Source organism: Oncorhynchus gorbuscha, linkage group LG13, assembly GCF_021184085.1.
Source record: "Oncorhynchus gorbuscha isolate QuinsamMale2020 ecotype Even-year linkage group LG13, OgorEven_v1.0, whole genome shotgun sequence".
Taxonomy (NCBI): domain Eukaryota; kingdom Metazoa; phylum Chordata; class Actinopteri; order Salmoniformes; family Salmonidae; genus Oncorhynchus; species Oncorhynchus gorbuscha.
In genome coordinates, this window is record NC_060185.1 from 63551020 (window position 1) to 63573795 (window position 22776).

The following is a 22776-nucleotide window of genomic DNA, read 5'->3' on the forward strand; positions in this document are numbered from 1 at the left end:
GGTGAAAATGGGTGGGCTATTTACCAATAGACTATGTACAGCTGCAGCGATCGGTTAGCTGCTCAGATAGCAGATGTTTGAAGTTGGTGAGGGAGATAAAAGTCTCCAACTTCAGCGATTTTTGCAATTCGTTCCAGTCACAGGCAGCAGAGAACTGGAACGAAAGGCGGCCAAATGACCGATACACAACTAGAACTGGCATGACCTTCACAGCGGAACCAAACAGAACTGATATTACCCTTCACAGTGGAACCTACCAGGGTCGACCCACTTAGAATCAGAACTAACTGGACAAGGACCTACCCACCCTGAACTAAAGCAACTTGGTATAAAAAAAAATGTATAACTGCTCCTTGGGCATAATGTAATTACTGAGATAATAAACTGATAATAAACAGACTCCTTTATTGATACTTAGCTTGAATGTTTTTCCTTGTTGAGTCAGTGTAAATTCCATTGTCAATGCATGTCCTCACATGTTGAGTCATATAAGGCTACAGCTCTATTCTCTCTGTGATTACAACAATGAATGACTCTGCAGTCAATACTAGTCCATACTCGTCGCCCATCTCTGCCATGACACAACTTCTACATCTGCATTCCTTGCTGTTTGGGGTTTTAGGCTGGTTTCTGTACAGCACTTTGTGACATTAACTGATGTATAAAGGGCTCTATAAATACATTTGATTGATGATTGATTGTATACTGTGTGTTTACAGTAGGGAAGAACACACACACACAAACACAGTGGGTCTGTGGGCCAACACCTCAGCTCTGCCGCAGTGTCCAACGAGGCCTGCTGACGTCAACACTAATACAGCCTGCTAGTTCATAGACGCCCACATCACCTGGATAGGACCACAAAGTGCTGAATCTAACAGTACTCAGCCAGGGTATGCTCAGGACTCACTGTTTTCTAGGCCTGGCCTAACGCCAGAGTCCAGGCACACTCACAGCACCATTGCAAAACTGAACGCAAAGTCTTCACAATAGCACCACAACCACACTGAAATAAGTCTTATGTTATTAATAACTGTGGTGAATAAACTTTGTTGAATAAACGTTGTGTGATTACTAATGAGCTCAACAGACTGTGACAGAGAAAGAGAGGGGGAAGAGAGAAAGAAATACAGAGAAAAGAGAATGATGCCACAGCAGATGAGATAAGCATCTTGCAGAGACACGTCGTGCAGAATTCACTGATACGTGAGAAGTACAGTGGAATAAGCAGTCCTGATTCCAGTACTGGGCAGCTCCACTGTGTAACCAGATTCACTCAAACCTCTCCCCTCATCTCCTGTCCTTATCTGCCCAGAAGGATCAGGGGGAAGGCTAGGGAGAGTCGATATTTCTGGGTGCTGAATGTGTGTTCATTTGGCATGAGGGGCGGTTGCATAACTAACCCTCTGGCTGTGTGTGTGTGTGGGGCAGTGGGTTGTCTCAGAGGCACTGTCATTAGTTTGATAGGTTCCTTTGGTGCTGCACAGAATGACTGAATAGCTGAGGGAGTGACGCTGATGAGCCTGTGTCATCTGTGTGTTTGTGCGTGTGTGTGTCCCTGTGGATACATGGTGTGAGTGCTTGTCTATAAATTGGATTACCTTAACCATTTTAAATGCATTTGTGTGTGTGTGTGTGTGTGTGTGTGTGTGTGTGTGTGTGTGTGTGTGTGTGTGTGTGTGTGTGTGTGTGTGTGTGTGTGTGTGTGTGTGTGTGTGTGTGTGTGTGTGTGTGTGTGTGTGTGTGTGTGTGTGTGTGTGTGTGTGTGTGTGTGTGTGTGTGTGTGTGTGTGTGTGTGTGTGTGTGTGTGTGTGTGTGTGTGTGTGTGTGTGTGTGTGTGTACAATATAGGATGGGTGCGCTTTTGCGGTACACTGCTCTGAGTGGCTGTGTGTGTAAATGAGATTACCATCACAGCTTTGACCTGGATGTGAGTGACACTGAGTACTAACAAAGAAACAGTGAACAAAATGTGTGCCTTACTGACACACAACAGCTTCCAGCACATACAGAACAACATCCCCATCCACAACCACAACCCCAGGGGCATGGCAGAGAGAGATGGGGAGGGAGAGGGAAGGGAGCGGGGAAATGGGGGAAGGGAGAGAGAGAGAGGGAGGGAGGGGCAGGAGGAGGGAGGGAGAGAAACAGCACATGGGGATGGACGTGTAGGAAGAGATGTAGAGAAAGAGGACAGAGAGAGAGTGGTAGTGAGAGAGGACAGAGGTGGAGACGGAAGACGTTGAGACAGGGGGAGAAGGGAAGTTGACAGAAATGGGGAGCAGGAACAATGAGCGGGGTAAGGGATGAGGGGAAATTGGAGTGAATGGGAGAGTACAGAAAAGAGAGGAGGGGGCAAATGGGCAGCCAGGTCACCCGTGATACAAGTCAGTATTTGACATCCATCCATGTATGAGGACGTCAGGAGATTACGTGGAAACCGGCGACTGTTAACTTCATGTAGGTTTCAGTTTTGCTAGGGCGTTGTGGACAGGGATGGCAGATAGGTGTAAGCATCTGCCATCTAATTCGGAAGGTTGCAAAGTTCGATTCCAGCGATCGAGAGTTAACCCTAACCTTAAAAATTCAGAGTTAACACCTAAACTTAAACACGTTGAAAAATGACATTTGCAACAACTTCTACATGTAATGTTTGAGAAACATGGATGAACGTCTAATTCTGACGTGAGTCTGTGGGAGCTAGTTGCAAATGGGATAGGCCACAGTCTGAAAACCAAAGAAACTTGTAGAAGGAACAGAGAAAGAGAGACAGAGAGAAAGTACAAGTGAGGGGTTGACGGAAGGGAGCTTCGGGAGAAGGTAGTGTGTGTGCAGCCATCTAAAATAAGGCCAATTCTCCGCCTGCTGAAATGAGGTACAATACCGCTTAAAAGCTTTAGCGGCTGGCTATAATACTCCTCCCTGCTTCTGCTACACTCTCTCCCTATGACACAGACCACACTCTCACAGGGAGAACACTCTCACACAATTAACCAAGACAACCGACACACTGACACACCACAAAGGTGCATTACAGTTGGAGCATTCTTGATCTTAGACACTCGGCATACTAACACAATTACAGACTAAGCAAGCACACACAAAGAGACGCTTAGGCAAAGCTATACCACGGCTCCAAAAATACAATGTGTGAATGAAGTGCTGTGCACATTGTACTATGATGAAGTAGGCTACATGCTCAGACACATCAACCAACATACTGTTGTGAATTTAGCAAGGTTGTTTGCATGTTTCACAATCACAACCTTCTGTTCCAAAAGGGAATGTGCCAACCACAGTCCCAATAGATTAACTTACACGTCATGATAGACACCAATAGCTACACCACACACACTATGGATGGAGGGAGCAAATGTGGCCCAGTGAAACCATGTATATTCACAACAAAAACCATGCGACCCGTTGAAGTCATGACAGCACTTGTTGGCTAAATGAGACACACACTCCCATTTTCAATCAGAGCAGTAACACTGGCACCTGCTGCTCACACTGGCATCTGCTGTCCTAGCATGGCTTGGCACTGCCACTGTGTATGCACTGACACACACACTGACACACAACACTGACACACACTGACACACACACTAACACACACACACAGACACAGACACACACACACACTAATCACCAAACTGGGCATTAGGCATTGGACATTGAACAGAAACACTGAAGGGGATATCATCACCGTTTACAAATGGGAAGGCTGCTATCAAATCTTCATGGAGCATTCTCATTGTTGCTACTGTCCATCTCACTCACCACCGACCCACCCATTTCAGGCTTTTGAGTACTGATATCTCACTGTCTTTCTCCATCTTCTGCATTGTTTCACATTCCTCTCAATCATTCTATATGAGTATTAGTGCCACTGAATAGTAATGATCTATTGTACTGCACTGCTATCTTGGTTCCAATTACACTCACTCTTATTACTAGCCTATGGAATTATCCAAGTATGAAATCTGAAGTGACCTAGTTGAGTAAAAATAGAAAATTGCCATAATGCAATATATTTAATAATGTGTTGATCTATTTTCACATATACTGTTGCTTCTCTGTCGACACCATCTGTTGACCAAATATTACAATGAGGAATTCGCTAACATAATCCGTGTTTCAATCAAAACTAAACCCATTTTCATTAAATACTGAGAGATGGTAGAAGAGGAACCATACAAAAGACACGACGTCCCCTCCCCCTCCCATCCTCCTCCCTTTCCCTCTCCCTCACCCCTGTTGCTGAGACCACTGCACTACACGCGAGACTCTCCAACATGCGGTGGAAAACCAGCGAATACAGAGAGGTAATTCTGCCAGTGCGTTGCTAGGGAAACAGCATCATCGCCTAAAATCTGCCTCATTCAGCCACACTCTCATAGCGGATGAAACACAAGGTATCTGTTAGCCAATAACATGAGGCCGTTTGTGAAAATCAAAACAAGGGCACCGGAGCTAACCTTTATTACGTCAACCGCGCAGCCGCAGCATTAGAACACAACGGAGAGGGAACTGGAAAGGAACATGTAAATAATGAATGGCAGCTCGCTAGCGAAGCCAAGCAGCGCACTTTCACACCACCGGACTGGCTAGGTGACGGGTGTCAGCGTGTGCAAGAGACAGGCAACTCTTCTCTCAGCCTCAGCCACACGCGGCTCGCATAATCAATCACTAGTTACCACCATGGTGCACAGGTCTTCAGACACACGCATGCATGCAAACACCACATGCTTTATTTAACCTGCATTTGTCAAAGAGGTAGGCATACACATGAACAATGAACATAAGACAACCCATCTGTTTAATTGACATCCTTATTAAAGGGCACATGTAGAATGTTAGAAACGAAAACAATTTGACTGGCTGAAATGTCGTCCTATGTGACAGTGTCGTGGGCTTTAAGGTTGCATTCAATCGCCAATAGACCGACTGTCTTTCTGATGGGGTGTAGCGCCAAATAAGGATTATGAAAAGTCTCTAACTGCTGAAATGGATTCCTTCACGGCCACAACCCAAGCCCAACAGGGAAACACGTAACAAGGCCCTGTAAATACAAGGCTGAAGTTGCCCCAATCCACTGGTCTAAGATCAGCGTTGCATTTCCTAATGGTTAAGATATGGATGGTTTAGGATTAGCTGGTTCTACACAGTAAATTTATCTGAGTAAAACTGGTCCCAGTCTAAATAGAGTAAAAACGTACTCTTGTTGCAGAGATCAATTTTCAGAGTTATTTCTACAAACTGTAATTTACTCTATTTAATATATGCCATTTAGCAGACGCTTTTATCCAAAGCGACTTACAGTCATGTGTGCATACATTCTACGTATGGGTGGTCCCGGGGATTGAACCCACCACCCTGGCGTTACAAGCGCCATGCTCTACCAACCGAGCCACAGAACCGAGCCATATTTATCATTATGGAAACAACTCTGCCAATTCACTCAATATATGCAATTGAATATTATCAGTCAAGAGTAGCATTTGTACAACTAAACATCAATAAATCAGAAGTCAGTATTTAACAAAGCACTTTATTCTTAAATGTAAGACATTTGCAATACATACATCAAAATACTGATGATAATAAAATACAATTGTGGACTGAAATGAAATGTTGGCCTCTGTTCACTTGAATACATGTACATAGAAAAGCTCAATATTGCAATTCAATACATCTAACAATGACATGGAGGATTTTGTGAAACTAGCATCTCAGATATCAAAAACACTGATGATCAAATCAAATTGTGGCCTCTGTAAAATGACATTTTGGCATCTGTCCCTCCTTTAAAAGTAATTCAAAAAGCCAATATTGCAATACAATACATATTGGTTTTAAAGAGCTTACTGTGCCGTTTTTAGAGTCACGGGAAACAGTATGAGACTATAAACAAACTTGAATCACCACAACTGTAAGACATCTGTATATCAAATGCTTTGTAACAGAAAAGCTCTTTAACATCCACTACATAATGTCCCTCTGTTGCACACCAACTCTATCTGCATTAAAATGCTCATAAAGACATTATTTATAGGGCAAAAGTAACCAACAATAATCACTCATCTTTAACAACAACATGGTGGATTTTCTGAAAAACTGGCATCTCACAATGAACTTTAAGACAAACAACTAAATTATACATATTTCCATGGTGTTTGGTCCATTTAACATTTAAAACCGTGGTGTTAATTGGTACCGGAAGAGTCTCAGCCATCTTACAGTCCCAGTCCATGACATTTAAAGATAACATTTTACCTGGACTAATCATGACTCTGTTGGTGTCAAATGTCTACCAACTGTATGCTGTTTGACTTGTGTTCTTTTTGCCAATGTTTGTTACATTTAAGCTTTTTAATTGTTTTTTAAAGGAATTATGCTTTGCTTCATTTTGCACATGCACCAGCTATGTCAAATTGGTCAAATATCAAGCATACATGTGGGGTAATGCACCATAAAATGATGCTTCGGTAGCAGCCTCTTTTTTGGAAACAATTGCTTGAATAACCTGTGGTGTTCTGCGATTAAGTGTTTAAAAAAAATTGTAACACCCTTTGATATCATTGGAGATATCACTGAAGCAACAGCAACAGTAAATACCAGTGTAGATCATTTGGACAAACTAAGTCTCCAAAGAGAAGTGGTAGATTGCGAAGTAAACACCAGGACTGGATAGCATTTAACCCCAAGTCATTAGAGTTCTCTCCTAACTTCACTGCAGGAGGTTTGTTGTTTTGCTCCATGTAACCATAGTTAAAGCTCTTTATTCTCCTGTCTATTTCATTTGATGTTGTGTACTATCAAGTGCAGTACTAGCAGTTTCATTTCATATTGTGCCACACCCTCCAAGATATCATTGATAGTATCGAGAGAGAAGTTCTCACGTGTATTGAAGTACGGCAAGGAGTTTAGAACGCAAGAATGTTTAACACCCATCACATAGGGAAGACTGGGATTTGTCACCTTTTTTGGGGGCAGTGTTCTGCATGGAGTGCTCGAGTTCGCATAACTATCTTGGGTGAATCTTCATCAAATTCAGTCTGAAAGTCGTCTGTCTCAGCAAGACAAAAGGGACAACAATATCTGGCAATGAATGATTCGACAAAACCAAATAAACAGTGAAGACCAAGGTTGTCACCTGTGACTTGGACAATAGTTCCATACACTGGTTGATCATACAAGGGAACCATAAATCCATCCCTCAAGTAATTTTAATATCCTGCACAATTGGATCAAGTATTTTAGAAAAGCCATATGTTTTATGTTTTAATGACTATTAAGCAGAAATTATTTGAACTTGGGAGAAAAATTACATAAGTTGAAATAGATTGCTCCTAATTTATTTTGTTTTCCCTGTTTTGATCCAAGAGGATTTACAGATTCAAAATCATCACAGAGAAGCTGTATCTGAATTGCTTCTGTTTTGAAAATAGAGCATGGCTCTTGGAACAGATCTCCATCACATAAGTCATAAAGTTCTCTTGAACTGGAATCAGTCTGCATCATTTCCTTTATATTAGAGTGTTTGTAAATAAACTAATGTTTTCAAAATTGGGATGTAAACAAATATATCAGTAACAATAATTTGATCGTAGCCTCCCGTAGTCCGATTGCATTGTGTATCAAATCTTGTACCAAGAACGCATTCAACTGGGTCTACCCTTCCCCACTTTTCTGTAAAATACTGCCTTCTCTTACTTTCAGAATTTAATACACCAAAGGGATTTTACATTTTTTCAAAACACTGATCAATTTTACACTCAATGTCACTTTTAATGGGCTCCTGTATAGACAGACACTTCTTCCCAGATCCATTAGCTTGAATATGAATATCATCAACTATCTCTTCATTGGAAATGACCAAAGAGTTAATGGCTGTTTCACCTACACCTGCCACTATAAGTTCAGCTATGGTTGCAGCGCAGCTGTCGACAAGACTCATATTGGCAAAGACTGAGTCAGAAGGGGGACTAGTTGATGGCAGGTCATCAACATGACTTACTGCTACATATTCAGGAGCCTTCACCGTGATCAGAACAAGGTTCATGTGCTGTATAAAGATCCTTTCTGAACCCAGACAAAGTGCCATAAACTTGTGAACAACCAGCCTGACTGCATTTAAGACCAAGTGTCTTTCCTTGACAAAGTCCGTGGACCAACTTTAAGTGTTTTCTCAAGGAATTGGCATTTGCCTGTGGGCTTTTGCAAGCAAAACACAACATTTTAGATGAATGATATGAAAACGTTTGTGTGAAAGGAAAAAGGTTATTTCCTATGCTGCGTTTTAACCCTTTGCAACTTCAAAACTTTTAGTAACTCAATGCAGCATCCGAGCCCTCAACTCTGCAGCCCTAGGATTAACCTTGGTGGTATCAACATCAATTTCATAAATTGTGGTTTGCAAAAGTTGTACACATTTACCAGATCCTGATTGTACAAGGTACCAAAGACAAACATGAGCTTTGAAAAGCTCATCAAAACAGGCAATAGAGTCTGGTGACTTACAAGGTATTGCATGTTTGTCAATCACAATGGAGTACATGTGAATCCCAGTGGATAGGGCTGAAGGCTATCCATGACGTGGTCCCAGTCTGTGACACAAGGACTTCATTAGTGTGCTATTAAAATTATTCACGGTTCGCAAACATTTTGTGAAAATGTAAATTACAGCTACACATGATCCTACCATGATTTGTCCATAATCTTAAAAGTAGTTATTAGGATTAGGAATGGGGACAGAACAGTCAACTGTAATGACACCGTGATAAACTTCAATGTGTTCACTGGTGTGTCTGGCTGAGATTGTTCCTGGTCTCTTGCAGCCATGAGGTGACGGTGGCAGAAGGTGGACAAGGACCAAAATGGAGGACATGTCACTGTCCCATCCTGAAAGTACACATTTTCACTGAAAGTTACATCATCCCATTTGCTTTCAAAAACAATGCTCCCTTCCATTAGTATAATCATTTTATTCCAGCATACCATTTTCCACTTCTGTTGTGGATTCAGCATTTTGAACCAGGTCGCCTGTCTGTGTGAGGCCACTGCTTTGGTCAATGACTTTCTCCTTGTAGAGAGTAGGCCACGTCTCCAGGAACTTTGCAGAGGTTGCATCACCAAACATCAGACTAAAATCTTGCTCAATCCGCAGACAAGATGGAACAAGTCAAGACAGAACAGTAAACATTATGGTGTGGCACTATCGTCATGTAATATATCACAGTCCTAATCAGACTGTCGTAGAACAGAAAACAATTGTCCTGACAGTTTTAAGGCAAGGCAGTCGAAGATCCACATACCATCGCTGCTATGTCTTGGAATCTTGGAAACGCTGTGAATATTTCAGAGGACTTCACTGGTTCATGAACCATATTTTGACGATAAGCGAACATCTGCTTCATCTTCTCCTTTACAATTGTTTCATCAGCTGTATGCTTCAGCTGTATGTTAGAGACTCCTTCAGAGAGGAAAACTGCCCATCAGCTTTTGGACCACCTCAGAAACAGAATTAATACTAAGAAATATTAAAAGAGTAAGAGACTAAGAAACCCTTGCTTATACAGATGTTCAGATACAATTATTCTCTGGTCATGTGTCATGAATGAGACTAACTACAATCACTTACACGTCAGTGACTGATGCATGGTCTTCTGTCGTCCCTCTGATTCTTCCCTTTGCACAAATTGCAGTCTCCATGCTAGATATCCACTCCCATCTTCTGCACTGTAATAATGCTCCTAAAGTGAAGTCTAATTCAGTTTGACGGAGCAGGTTAAAATCTCTTCATATTCATCCTTAAAACTACAGATGTGCCCATAGATGAAGATCAACAGGTCTGACCCTCGCAGTGCAGAACATAACTGGGCTTTTATACCACCAGAGTTGAGCTTAGGAGAGATGGCAGAGATGGTGGGCATACAGACATGTTAACAGATCTATAGTTTAAATAAAAACATCACCCAACAGTAAAACAATGTAAATATTGCCATTCTGGAAAAATTGTAAGGTTTAACAGTCGCAGAGAGTTAAAAGGTTAGACATTGTTTTTAATGTACTTACATAACCAAATTTGCTCCTAGGATTGGCCAGGTATGGGAACAAGGCAATGATGCCCTTTGCGTAGTCCTCTAACACGCCTTGAAGGACTTGTCCTAGACACACACACTTTACTGTTTGAGATCCAAACAGAAGTATTCATGTGTAAATCACAACTTCTGCTAAAAATTGTGTTAGGTGGTAAGGTATGTAATGAGTATATGACATATACCCATGTTCACTTGTCATTTGTGCAACTAATATCTTGGCCATATCACGTCTTCTGCTATCTGTTAGGCTTTTTGTCCGAGCATAATCAATCATGATCCTCTCTCCTCCAGGTTTGTTGTTCAGAATGTCTTCAATCATCTAAGTCGGAGAAATGTAAAAAAGGAACACATTAACACTTCTAAAACAGTGATGAAATAGCAAGTATAATAAAACACACCACGATCACCATCTCACAACTTTCATTGATGTAATTTATCACTCAATCTTCAAGTTTGGCATTTGTTTAAACTGGAAATTTGCAGTACTTACATGAGATAGACGATTATCCTCAGCTGTCTTTCTTGTAGCAGGACTCTGCTGCAATATAATGGTGTCATTGGAGTCCCCCTCATTGTATCCACTGTATTTTGATAAGGAGCTGCTTGCAGAAGAGCTCAACGAATCTAGCAATCATGTTAACATTTAACTGGTGTGATTAACACTGTAATTATAACACAATTTAGGTGGAAACATCCATTATTATGATTAGAGGACATTTGTTAATGACAAGCGGAATGCAAAAATGTAACATTTTGAATTGATTAGGACCCACTACTGTTCTAAACGGGGTGGGAGAGGTGAGCACAGAAACAAAGATCATTTTAAAATATCAAAATGAGAAAAGAAAATCAGCAGATATATCTGCTTGTCTCACATATTCAGAACATGTGTTAGGCTAGCTAGGACTGTATGGATGAATGTGAAGCACTAAGCTAATAAGCAACTACCCATCAGGATTTGGGTCTTGCGGTAAACAAATCTCCAGCACACCAAGGTCTTGCTTCTTTAGAAGAAACTCAAACACCTCCTCATCAACTTCAGTCTCCGATTCATCATAGACTTTTAAGTCCAAGGTTGGAATGTCAAATTTATTGGCAACTGTCACGACAAAATATAGTTGCACAACCGTATTGATTAAATATGTTGTGTATTTTCTTGAGAAAAACCAGAACAGAAGACAGAAATCAAGAGGTCATCTTTACGTGAACATCGTAACCCCAAAACTGACTTCATGCACCTTGCCACATCTTTCCACGTCAATTCCAATTATATGCCATCTACAGCCACGTACTGAATTATTATAACAGCAGTCTGAGTACTATTGCAATACGCCACAGATAGCTATCAACACATATTGTGGCAGCATACAAATGTTAGTATCACTTATTCTTTAAAACCATTCATGACAGGCAAAGACAATGAGCGCAGCTACAGATGAGCATAATTAGACAACTCCCAAAACATAAACCAATCTTTGACTGATCTGTGCTTTGGGGAGGCGCATGTTTGCTTTTGTATTCATTATCAGCAAGGAAGTTGGCATTCAATTTGACAGTAAATATAAAGTAAGTATATTTAAAGTGTAAGTATGTTGTTCCATTGGATATTGTGTGAAATGTGAAACTTTTCACTCACCTCAATCCAAAAAGGATTTGAAGGTCAGTTGCACCTCATAACAAATGTACTTCTGACAATCCCTGTACTTCACTCGTGTACAGCCTGCATCCTTGATGACAAGAAAATGGTTCATTTAAATTGCATTAAGACAAACATGCACAAATTACAAGAGAGCAGTGCTCTGTTTAGAGTAAAACATGTGTTGCATCGACCTGCCTGACGCTAAATACTGTCTACTAACAACAAACAGCTAACAGCTTTCTTTTCAGAGTGAAACGCACGTGTCTTACCGACAAAACAGCAGCTAAAAATTGTCTAGCTCTAGAGTTCAGAGTAAAACGCGGGTGTTGCACCGACCAAACTGCAGCTAAAAACTGTCTAATAGCCCTAAACTTGAGTGAAACACACATGTAACACAGACCAACTGCCGCTAACTGTCAGAGCAGTGCTCTGTTTAGAGTAAATCATGTGTTTCATCGATCTGCCTGACGCTTAATACTGTCTACTAACAAATAACAGCTCGCTTTTCAGAGTAAAACACATGTTGCATCGACTAACCTGTTGCCCGATACTTAGTCAGTAAAGTGCGCTAGCTACAGATAATAGCTAATACCGCTCTGCTGAAAATGTAAAACAGGTAATGCATCGATCCACTGGGCGTACATACTGTCCATAAACCACTAAAAGTGGTGTAACTTAATGTTGCTGCAGATAGCTAGCTAATTAGCTCTAGCTAGATGCCCACATTAGCATCTTACTACGCAAATAGTGTGGCAACAGAAAGCCTACACTACAATGCTAGCTAGCTAGCTAGCTGTAATGATGCTCAACAGTTTGAATTTGCACACAAAGTTAACCAGTAACAGTGAACTTACCTGGAACTCTGATTAAGTTCAGAAGTGAAGAAATGCTGTGGTTCAATGAATGACTACGGATGTTCGGCGGATCCACGCTCTCGATCTGTCCACTCTTTCCTTTCACGAGACACTTGCAAATAGACAAATGGCGGGAAATCTAAATTTAACCAACATTAGTGGGCGTGGTCATGCTGTTTTACTCCAATAGAATTTCATCTTTATTTTAGCTCCCAGTCCAGCTGCTGCTGGTAATAACTAGACTCTAACGTGATTTAATTTTCACTACTTGAGAGGAAAATCACTTTACCTCCAGAAAAAACACTCTCCAGTTTTTACTGTGTAGATCTGCATTGAGGGCCAGGCTCCTACTGGAGCTGTACCTTTGGTTCACTAATCTATGAATCATATATACAGTATTTCATGCTAACTTGTTTGTATGCTTGATAGATTGGATTATCAATACATTGCCAAACTCAGGCTGACCCTCCTGAATGAGCAGATTGTAGCGACCATGTCATCTTTGCCGCTCCAGAGGCGAGTTCAACAAGGCTTATGTTTGCAGCGAACTTGTTGCCAGAGTAACAATTTCAATTCGATGATTTGAATTCATATTCTAACATGTTACGCTGAAACATCAAACAGCTACTTTTTGTAAGGATTACTGTGGCTTTTTAGCTGACACTGAAAAGGACTCAGCTATTCCTACTAAAAAATAGTAGAAAGTCCACATAGCCACATTATTATTTTTAGCAGCAGTTTAGACCCGAACAGACACTTATGTTCGCCACACAATATCTCCAAAGACTGTTCGCTAACCTTCACAAAACAAATGAAATATGTTCGCCAACGTTTGCGAACTATTTCCATTGTTGAATGCAGCTCCAGTGTAAGTGACGTCTAACCAGAGAATCAACCCACCATACGACCAATACAAAGGTATTGATAGTTATTTGATTGGTTGAATCAGATGTGTCAACTGGTTGAGAAGATATCAAATGAAATAGGATCCTATGGAATTGAGGACAACTCAACAGTTTCTGATTACATTGTAAGTAACTCACAACACTAACCAATGGACATATTCCCTCTTCACTATTTTCACATTTCAGCACCATGTAATCTCATGTAAGTGTATGACAGTCATGTCCCAATAACGTAAAAGGCTATCTCTATCCACTCAACTACACAAATCATGTAAGAAGTTCAACTAATTGAGGCATACACAACAGTACAAAAAAAGGCAACATTAAGACTCTCATATACTCAGTGTTGAACTCCCTTAGCCCAATACACATCTTACCTCTCCAGAAGCTCTTCTGTGTTCAGGTAACACTAGAGTATTTCCATTGCTGCCCGGGACAATTGTAGAACCTATACTCATTCTGGGTCCAACTAACATGTACCGTTTGTCTCCGGATCTGTACTGGATGCTGTGGCACAGTGTCCCGTCGTAATTCACATCTTGTAAATACTTGGAGGAATAGTCTGTGGCTTTGGAGCACTGCATTACAATCAACACGACGATACTGATGAGAAAAAGCGTTGAAACTGACCCCAAAGTAATGATCAAATAAAATGTAACGCTGTTCTCCTCCTCGTCTTTTAATGAACTTTTAACATCAGAAGCTGCAAACGCCTCTTTGGGCTCCACAACGTTGATAATCACAGTAGCTGTTGCTGACAGTGAAACGTTCCCATTGTCTTTTACTAGTATGACCAGTTTATGCTCAGCCTCGTCTGTCTCTGTGAATGACCGAAGTGTCCTTATCTGACCCGTATAGCGGTCCAAAGCAAAGAGACTGTGGTCAGTAACTTCCTGCAGTGAAAATAATAACCAGCCGTTATATCCTATATCAGCGTCATAGGCTCTCACTTTAGTCACCAAATGGCCTGCGTTCACATTGCGGGGAATCTCCTCCACACCTTCAGCAGAACCGTTAGCGCTGACTGGATACAAGATCACTGGAGCGTTGTCGTTCTGATCCAGAATGTACACGTTCACTGTGACGTTGCTGCTTAGTAACGGAGTTCCAGAGTCTGTAGCTACAACTTGGAATTGAAAAGTTTTGAGGGTTTCAAAGTCAAAGCTTTTTAGCGCCAAAATGTTTCCATTTTCCGAATTAATGTTGAGAAAAGATGCCCATTTATTCTCGTCACCACTGTCTCTCAGAATATGATATGAAATAAACGCGTTTTCATTTATGTCTAAATCTGACGCACTCACCGAAAATACCGAGGCACCTGGGTCGTTATTTTCAGTGACATAGAACGTATAGGGACTCAGTGAAAACTCTGGACAGTTATCATTCACATCTGATACAACAACCCTCACAGTTTTTACAGATGACATGGACGGCTGGCCTGCGTCTGTAGCAAATATTGTTAGATCATATTCAGATTGTTTCTCTCTGTCCAGTGGGGACTTAGTTATTACAGAGTACATGTTATCTTGTAAAGACGGCATTAGTTTGAAAGGTATATCTTCCAATACAGAACATGTAACTTTCCCATTGAGACCAGAGTCCAAATCATTAACACTGATTAGTGCTACAGTCGTTCCGGGCTTGGAATCTTCGGGGATTGCCTTAGAAAATAATGTCACCTCTATCTCAGGTGCATTATCGTTGAAGTCAACTATTTTAATTTTTACACTCTTGTCCGTTGTCAGGGGAACGGGTCCTTGATCTGATGCCTGTATATCAATCAGATAACTATCTTTTTCCTCAAAGTCTATTTGTCCTTTCACAGTTATTTCACCGGTTACGGTGTCTAAGTTAAACAGTTTCCTTAACCTGCTGTTGACGTCATTCCCAAATGAATACATTATATCCCCGTTCAGACCACTGTCTAAATCGGTGGCATTTACCCGTATCACCATTGTTCCCAAAGGAGCGTTTTCAGTCAACCTTACTGTATATTCATCTTTAGTGAACACTGGGTTATTGTCGTTAACATCCAATACATCAACAGATATTTCAAGAGTTCCAGATCTAGGAGGTTTTCCACCGTCAATGGCAGTGAGGAGGAGTTTGTGGCTCCTTACTGCTTCTCTGTCTAGTGGTTTATGTAAAACCAAAAACGGCATTTTGCCATCCTCACCTCGGTCTTTAACTTCTAAACGAAAATGGTCATTGTGACTAAGTTTATATTGTTGAACGGAGAATGGATCTCTATCTGGGTCGCGCGCAGCTTGTAGCTGAAATCTCGCCCCCGGTGACGCTGACTCAAATATCTCTAAACGTTTCTCTTTCTCCGGAAAGCTGGGAGAATGGTCGTTAACATCTAACAACTCCACCGCGACATAATGGATCTCCAGCGGGTTCTCTAGAACGGTTTTCAGGTTGATTAAACACACGCTGCTCCGTTCACACACCTCCTCTCGGTCTATTTTTCGGTTCATATACAAGATGCCGTCATTCTGGTTTACCTGGAAAAGGGGTTCGGTCGAGCCAGACACGATTCGAAATCTTCTATCCTTCAAGGTGCTCAGATCGATTCCCAAATCCTTAGCTACATTCCCCACGACAGTTCCTTCCGTAAGCTCTTCAGAGATTGAGTATCTTATCTGAGCAGAAGCTCCGCTCCAAAAGAGAACCAAAGCAACCATGAACGCGACCCACTGGCATCGCTCCTGCAATGCCCCGCGTCCTCTTTGTTCCATGTTTTATGGTTTAAAAAAATCCACAACACTTCCACTATGCCTCTAATGGTAAACTAATCTTATCCATTGCAGTCCCAAATATGATCACAGCTCGTTAACTTACAGTATGTTGGCGATGAAAGGTTTTAAATAACAATGTATCCTCGATGCTCACGGCTGAATTCTGCTACTGACGAAATAGCAAACCAGCTCTAAAGGGCGGACTCAAAAGTATGGCCAATAGATTTATTTCATAAGCACTATTTTACTTGCGCACTGACACCATGCGTTTCCACCTCATATTGCAGGATTTCGTAGGGTAATTATACCCTTTACGAACCATTACTACCCCAATACCGAGTGCTATTTCGAAACAGAAACGTGCAATAAAATACAACAATATTAAAAACCATTGTTCTGGTTAGGCAAAGATGAGACATGAATGGGAAATATCTTTATGAGAAGTCAGGGTGTGTATGTTGACGTTTAGAAAATGCTGCTAATATAGCCGTAGTGAATCTATAAATGATCGTTAACCATTCCAGGAGAATTTTGCCAAAACGAAGATGCAGAATGAACTCTGCAATGTTTCAGCACCATGGACAGCGAAACCACAAAGTGCAGTGACTTTAGAAGAGAAAAAACCGTAGGACAGGACCCTCTGAAGTAAAACGAATATTGCTAATACACCCATTATTGTCATAACACAGACAAGTGCATGTTCTGTTGTCACCTACAATACTGGCAATCATATTTGACACTCCATAAGCTATACTCATACATTCAACCCCTTAGGCACAGATCCTGTAAGCATCAGGAATATCACTTAGAAAATACTGAGAACCAAATAGTTGCTACTCATGGCAAAGTGGTCAACATCTTACCTCTCTAGACGCAAGTCTACTGTGTTCGGGTATCACTAGAGTATTTCCATTGCTGCCCGGGACAATTGTAGAACCTATACTCATTCTGGGTCCAACTAACATGTACCGTTTGTCTCCGGATCTGTACTGGATGCTGTGGCACAGTGTCCCGTCGTAATTTGTATCTTGTAAATATTTGGGCGAATAGTCTGTGGGTTTTGAGCACTGCATTACAATCAACACAATGATGCTGATGAGAAAAAGCGTTGAAACTGACCCCAAAGTAATGATCAAATAAAATGTAACGCTGTTCTCCTCCTCGTCTTTCACTGAACTTTTAACATCAGAAGCTGCAAAAGCCTCTTTGGGCTCCACAACGTTGATAATCACAGTAGCTGTTGCTGACAGTGAAACGTTCCCATTGTCTTTTACCAGTATGACCAGTTTATGATCAGCCTCGTCTGTCTCTGTGAATGACCGAAGTGTCCTTATCTGTCCTGTATAGCGGTCCAAAGCAAAGAGACTGTGGTCAGTAACTTCCTGCAGTGAAAATAATAACCAGCCGTTATATCCTATATCAGCGTCATAGGCTCTCACTTTAGTCACCAAATGGCCTGCGTTCACATTGCGGGGAATCTCCTCCACACCTTCAGCGGAACCGTTAGTTCTGACTGGATACAAGATCACTGGAGCGTTGTCGTTCTGATCCAGAATGAACACGTTGACTGTGACGTTGGTGCTTAGGGACGGAGTTCCAGAGTCTGTAGCTACAACTTGAAATGTGAATGTTTTTAACCTTTCAAAGTCAAAGCTTTTTAGAGCCAAAATGTTCCCATTTTCCAAGTTTATGTTGAGAAAAGATGCCCATTTGTTCTCCTCGACACTGTCTCTCGGAATATGATATGAAATCAGAGCGTTTTCATTTATGTCACGATCTGAGGCACTGACGGAAAATACTGAGCCTCCTGGGTCGTTATTCTCAGTGACATAGAACGTATAAGGACTCAGTGAAAATTCTGGACTGTTATCATTCACATCTGATACAACAATAATAATAGTCTTTACAGATGACAAGGGAGGCTGGCCTTCGTCTTTGGCAACTATTGTAAAATCGTATTGAGATACTTCCTCTCTATCTAGTGGTGACTTGGTGACTACAGAGTACATGTTGTCCTGTAAAGACGGCATTAGTTTGAAAGGGACGTCCTCACGTATAGAACAGATAACTTTCCCATTGAGACCAGAGTCTAAATCATTAACACTTATAAGAGCGACAGTGGTTCCGGATCTGGAATATTCGGGGATTGGCTTAGAAAAGGATGTCACCTCTATTTCAGGTGCATTATCGTTGAGGTCAACTATTTTTATTTTTACGCTTTTGTAAGTTGTCAAGGGAACGGCTCCCCTGTCTGATGCCTGTATATCAATTTCATAGCGATCTTTAACCTCAAAGTCTATCAGTCCTTTCACAATTACTTCACCAGTATTAGTGTCAACATCAAATAGATTACGTAACTTACTATTTACATTATTACCAAAGGAGTAAATAACCTCACCGTTCAAATCGTCATCTATATCCGTAGCGTTTACTTGTACAACTGTCGTGCCAACAGGGGCATTTTCATTCAACATTACAGAGTATGACTCTTCGTTGAAAACTGGCATATTATCATTTACATCTAAAACGTCGACAATTATGTTGATAGTACCAGATCTAGGAGGTATACCTCCATCAATAGCTGTGAGCAGAAATCTATGGGTCCTCGTTGATTCTTTATCTAGCGGTTTCTGTAGATTTAGAATAGGAATTTTACCATCTTCATCTCTGTCCATAACCTCTAAACGGAAATGATCATTGTGGCTGAGTTTATACTGTTGAACAGAATTTATTCCACCGTCTGGGTCGCGCGCTGTTTGTAGCTGAAATCGTGCTCCTGGCAATGCGGACTCAGATATCTCTAACCGTTTCTCTTTATCTGGAAAGCTGGGAGAATGGTCGTTAACGTCTAACACCTCCACCGCGACATAATGGATCTCCAGCGGGTTCTCTAGAACGGTTTTCAGGTTGATTAAACACACGCTGCTCCGTTCGCACACCTCCTCTCGGTCTATTTTTCGGTTCATATACAAGATGCCGTCATTCTGGTTTACCTGGAAAAGGGGCTCGGTCGAACCAGACACGATTCGAAATCCCCTTTCAGTCAAGGTACTCAGATCTATTCCCAAATCCTTAGCTATATTCCCCACGACAGTTCCTTCCTTAACCTCTTCAGAGATGGAGTATTTTATTTGAGCTGAAGCCCCGCTCCAAAAGAGAAGCAAAGCAACTAATAAGACGACCCACTGCCGTCCCTCCAGCCATGCCCCGCATCCTCTTTGTTCCATGTTTCCAAGATAAATAACAATAATCCACAGGACTTCCACTATTCCTTCATGGTGACAGTTGCCTATCCATTATATAAACAATTATTACCAAAGCTAATTATCCAATAGTGTTTTCAGAATATACAATTGAAATGTTATTCTCCACACGAAGCTCACGACTGTGTTCCTCCTCCAGCGACGGAATAAGCTACGAAACCAGAACGGGGGCGGCCTCAAAAGCATGACGAGAATTGTTTCTATCAGTAGCGTTTTTCTAGTTGGGTACTGACACCATGCGATTCTACCTCAAATTACACTATTCTTGAAGCTTACTAATGGAATCTTGACGAGATAAACGTGACTACAAAAGTTGTACTGTCTAAAAAAAAAGTCAGCACAGATATAACAAGCCATTGTCTTCAGGCGACCATAGAGCAAAATGTTGCCTACTCACGTATGCAACAACAGCGAAACAATCAAATACGAATGAAGAAGAATAAAATATCCACTTAAACCAGCATGTATTATATTATATATGTTATTACGTTTTGGTAAACTTTTACCAGTCAACAGCACGTTGAACAAAACATTGTTTCATCACCACAAACATGGGCAGCGACCAGTCCTGAGAGCAATGGCTCTATCATCGAAACTGGGAGATCATGTTGTAGCAAACAAATCTCTTGCTCAATAATAAAAAGTACTTCACACATTACCACATAACCCTTTTTGGTCGATGAAATATCAGCCAGAGAGGCTTTCAAAGAAAATTGCATTTTAAAATGCGAGGTCATTTTCAACTTCTTACCTCTCCAGAAGCTCTCCTCTTGTGGTTGGGTAGCACTAGAGTGTTTCCATTGCTGCCAGGGACTATTGTAGAACCTATACTCATTCTGGGTCCAACTAACATGTACCGTTTGTCTCCGGATCTGTACTGGATGCTGTGGCACAGTGTCCCGTCGTTATTCACATCTTGTAAGTACTTGGAGGAATAGTCTGTGGGTTTGGAGCACTGCATTACAATCAACACGATGATACTGATGAGAAAAAGTGTTGAAACTGACCCCAAAGTAATGATCAAATAAAATGTAACGCTGTTCTCCTCCTCGTCATATTTTACTGAACTTTTAACATCAGAAGCTGCAAAAGCCTCTTTGGGCTCCACAACCTTTATAATAACAGTAGCTGTTGCTGACAGTGAAACGTTCCCATTGTCTTTTACCAGTATGACCAGTTTATGCTCAGCCTCGTCTGTCTCTGTGAATGACCGAAGTGTCCGTATCTGTCCTGTATAGCGGTCCAAAGCAAAGAGACTGTGGTCAGTAACTTCCTGCAGTGAAAATAATAACCAGCCGTTGTATCCTATATCAGCGTCATAGGCTCTTACTTTAGTCACCAAATGGCCTGCGTTCACATTGCGGGGAATCTCCTCCACACCTTCAGCGGAACCGTTAGCGCTGACTGGATACAAGATCACTGGAGCGTTGTCGTTCTGATCCAGAATGTACACGTTGACTGTGACGTTGCTGCTTTGTGACGGAGTTCCAGAGTCTGTAGCTACAACTTGGAAATTGAATGTTTTTAAAGTTTCAAAGTCAAAGCTTTTTAGCGCCAATATATTCCCATTTTCAGAATTAATACTAAGAAAAGATGCCCATTTGTTCCCCTCACCACTGTCTCTCAGAATATGATATGAAATAAGAGCGTTTTCATTTATGTCAGGATCTGAGGCACTGACGGAAAATACTGAGCCTCCTGGGTCGTTATTTTCAGTGACATAAACAATATAGGGACTCAGTAAAAACTCTGGACTGTTATCATTTACATCTGATACAACAATGCTGATAGTCTTTATAGATGACAAGGAAGGCTGGCCTTCGTCTTTGGCAACAATTGTTAAATCATATTCAGATTGTTTCTCTCTATCCAGTGGCGACTTTGTGATAACAGAATACATGTTATCTTGTAAAGACGACATTAGTTTGAAAGGTAAATCTTCAAGTACTGAGCAAATAACTTTCCCATTGAGACCAGAGTCCAAATCATTAACACTGATTAGTGCGACTGTGGTTCCGGGTTTAGAGTCCTCGGGTATTGCATTCGAAAAGGATGTCACCTCAATCTCAGGCGCATTGTCGTTGACGTCAACAATCTTTACTATGACGCTTTTGTCGGTTGTGAGGGGAGCAAGTCCTTGGTCTGATGCTTGTATATCAATCTCATATATATTATTTTCCTCATAATCTATCACATTTTTGACTGTTATTTCACCAGTAATCGAATCCAAAATAAAAAGCTCCCGTACCTTTCTATCTACTTCATTACCAAATGAATATCTAACTTCACCGTTTGCACCTTCGTCTAAATCGGTTGCGTTTACCTGAATGACAGTTGCACCGACAGGAACATTTTCACTAAGCCTTACAGAGTATACGTCTTTAGTAAAAATGGGGGAATTGTCATTAACATCCAATACCTCAATCTTTATTTCGCTGGTGCCAGACCTCACTGGTTTTCCTCCATCCAAGGCTGCAAATAATAACACATGGTTCTTAGTAACTTCCCTGTCTAACTGCTTCAGTAAAATTAAAAACGGTATTTTACGGTCTTCACCTCTATCTTTAACTTCTATACGAAAATGGTCATTGTCACTGAGTTTATATTGTTGAACGGAGAATTGGCCACTATCTGAGTCGCGCGCTGCTTGTAACTGAAATCGTGCTCCCGGTAATGCAGATTCTGAAATCTCTAACCGTTTCTCTTTCTCTGAAAAGCTGGGAGAATGGTCGTTAACATCTAACACCTCCACCGCTACATAATGGATCTCCAGCGGGTTCTCTAGAACGGTTTTCAGGTTGATTAAACACACGCTGCTCCGTTCACACACCTCCTCTCGGTCTATTTTTCGATTCACATACAAGATGCCATTATTCTGATTTACCTGGAAAAAGGGCTCGGTCGAGCCAGACACGATTCGAAATCCCCTTTCTTTCAACGTGCTCAGTTCTATTCCCAAATCCTTAGCTATATTCCCCACTACAGTTCCTTCCTTAAGCTCTTCAGAGATGGAGTATCTTATCTGAGCAGAAGCTCCGCTCCAAAAGAGAACCAAAGCAACCACGTAGGTGACCCACTGCCGTCGCTCCAGCCATGCCCAGCATCCTCTTTGTTCCATGTTTTCAAGATAAATAGCAAAAATCTACAGCCCCTTCCACTATTTCTTCATTGGTGACTGTTGTCTATCCATTACATCCAGAATATGATTCATACTCATTATTCGATAGTGGTTTAATAATGTCAATGTTATATCTTATTCGCTTCACGATGATGCA

At 41.3% G+C, this 22776-nt stretch overlaps 1 protein-coding gene and 1 long non-coding RNA gene across 22 annotated transcripts in view; both read right to left on the reverse strand.

Moving 5' to 3' along the window:
* LOC123993294 (protocadherin alpha-C2-like) overlaps nucleotides 1-22776 on the reverse strand; it is a 228089-nt gene that overhangs the window by 154459 nt on the left and 50854 nt on the right. For 2 of the 16 annotated variants that reach the window (XM_046295288.1, XM_046295269.1), the window contains exon 1: nucleotides 13878-16414. The exons of 12 other annotated variants lie outside the window; for them this stretch is intronic. In XM_046295288.1, coding sequence (XP_046151244.1) covers nucleotides 13878-16238 — 2361 coding nt within the window. In that variant the 5' untranslated portion in view covers nucleotides 16239-16414. Of the gene's footprint in view, nucleotides 1-13877; nucleotides 16415-17101; nucleotides 19499-20252; nucleotides 22703-22776 lie in introns of those variants that run through there. 2 more of the 16 variants (XM_046295284.1, XM_046295287.1) reach the window with 2 other exon arrangements.
* Nucleotides 5545-12907, reverse strand: LOC123993299. Of its 6 annotated transcripts, none has more exons than XR_006831430.1 (9): nucleotides 12596-12907; nucleotides 11739-11829; nucleotides 10593-10726; nucleotides 10285-10421; nucleotides 10077-10168; nucleotides 9643-9754; nucleotides 9317-9512; nucleotides 9000-9152; nucleotides 5545-8903 (listed from the first exon to the last, which is right to left on the reverse strand). It is a non-coding gene; the product is annotated as an uncharacterized LOC123993299 (long non-coding RNA). The 6 variants fall into 6 exon arrangements; XR_006831429.1 differs by having other exon boundaries at nucleotides 9643-9766; XR_006831431.1 differs by having other exon boundaries at nucleotides 9643-9766; nucleotides 10077-10186.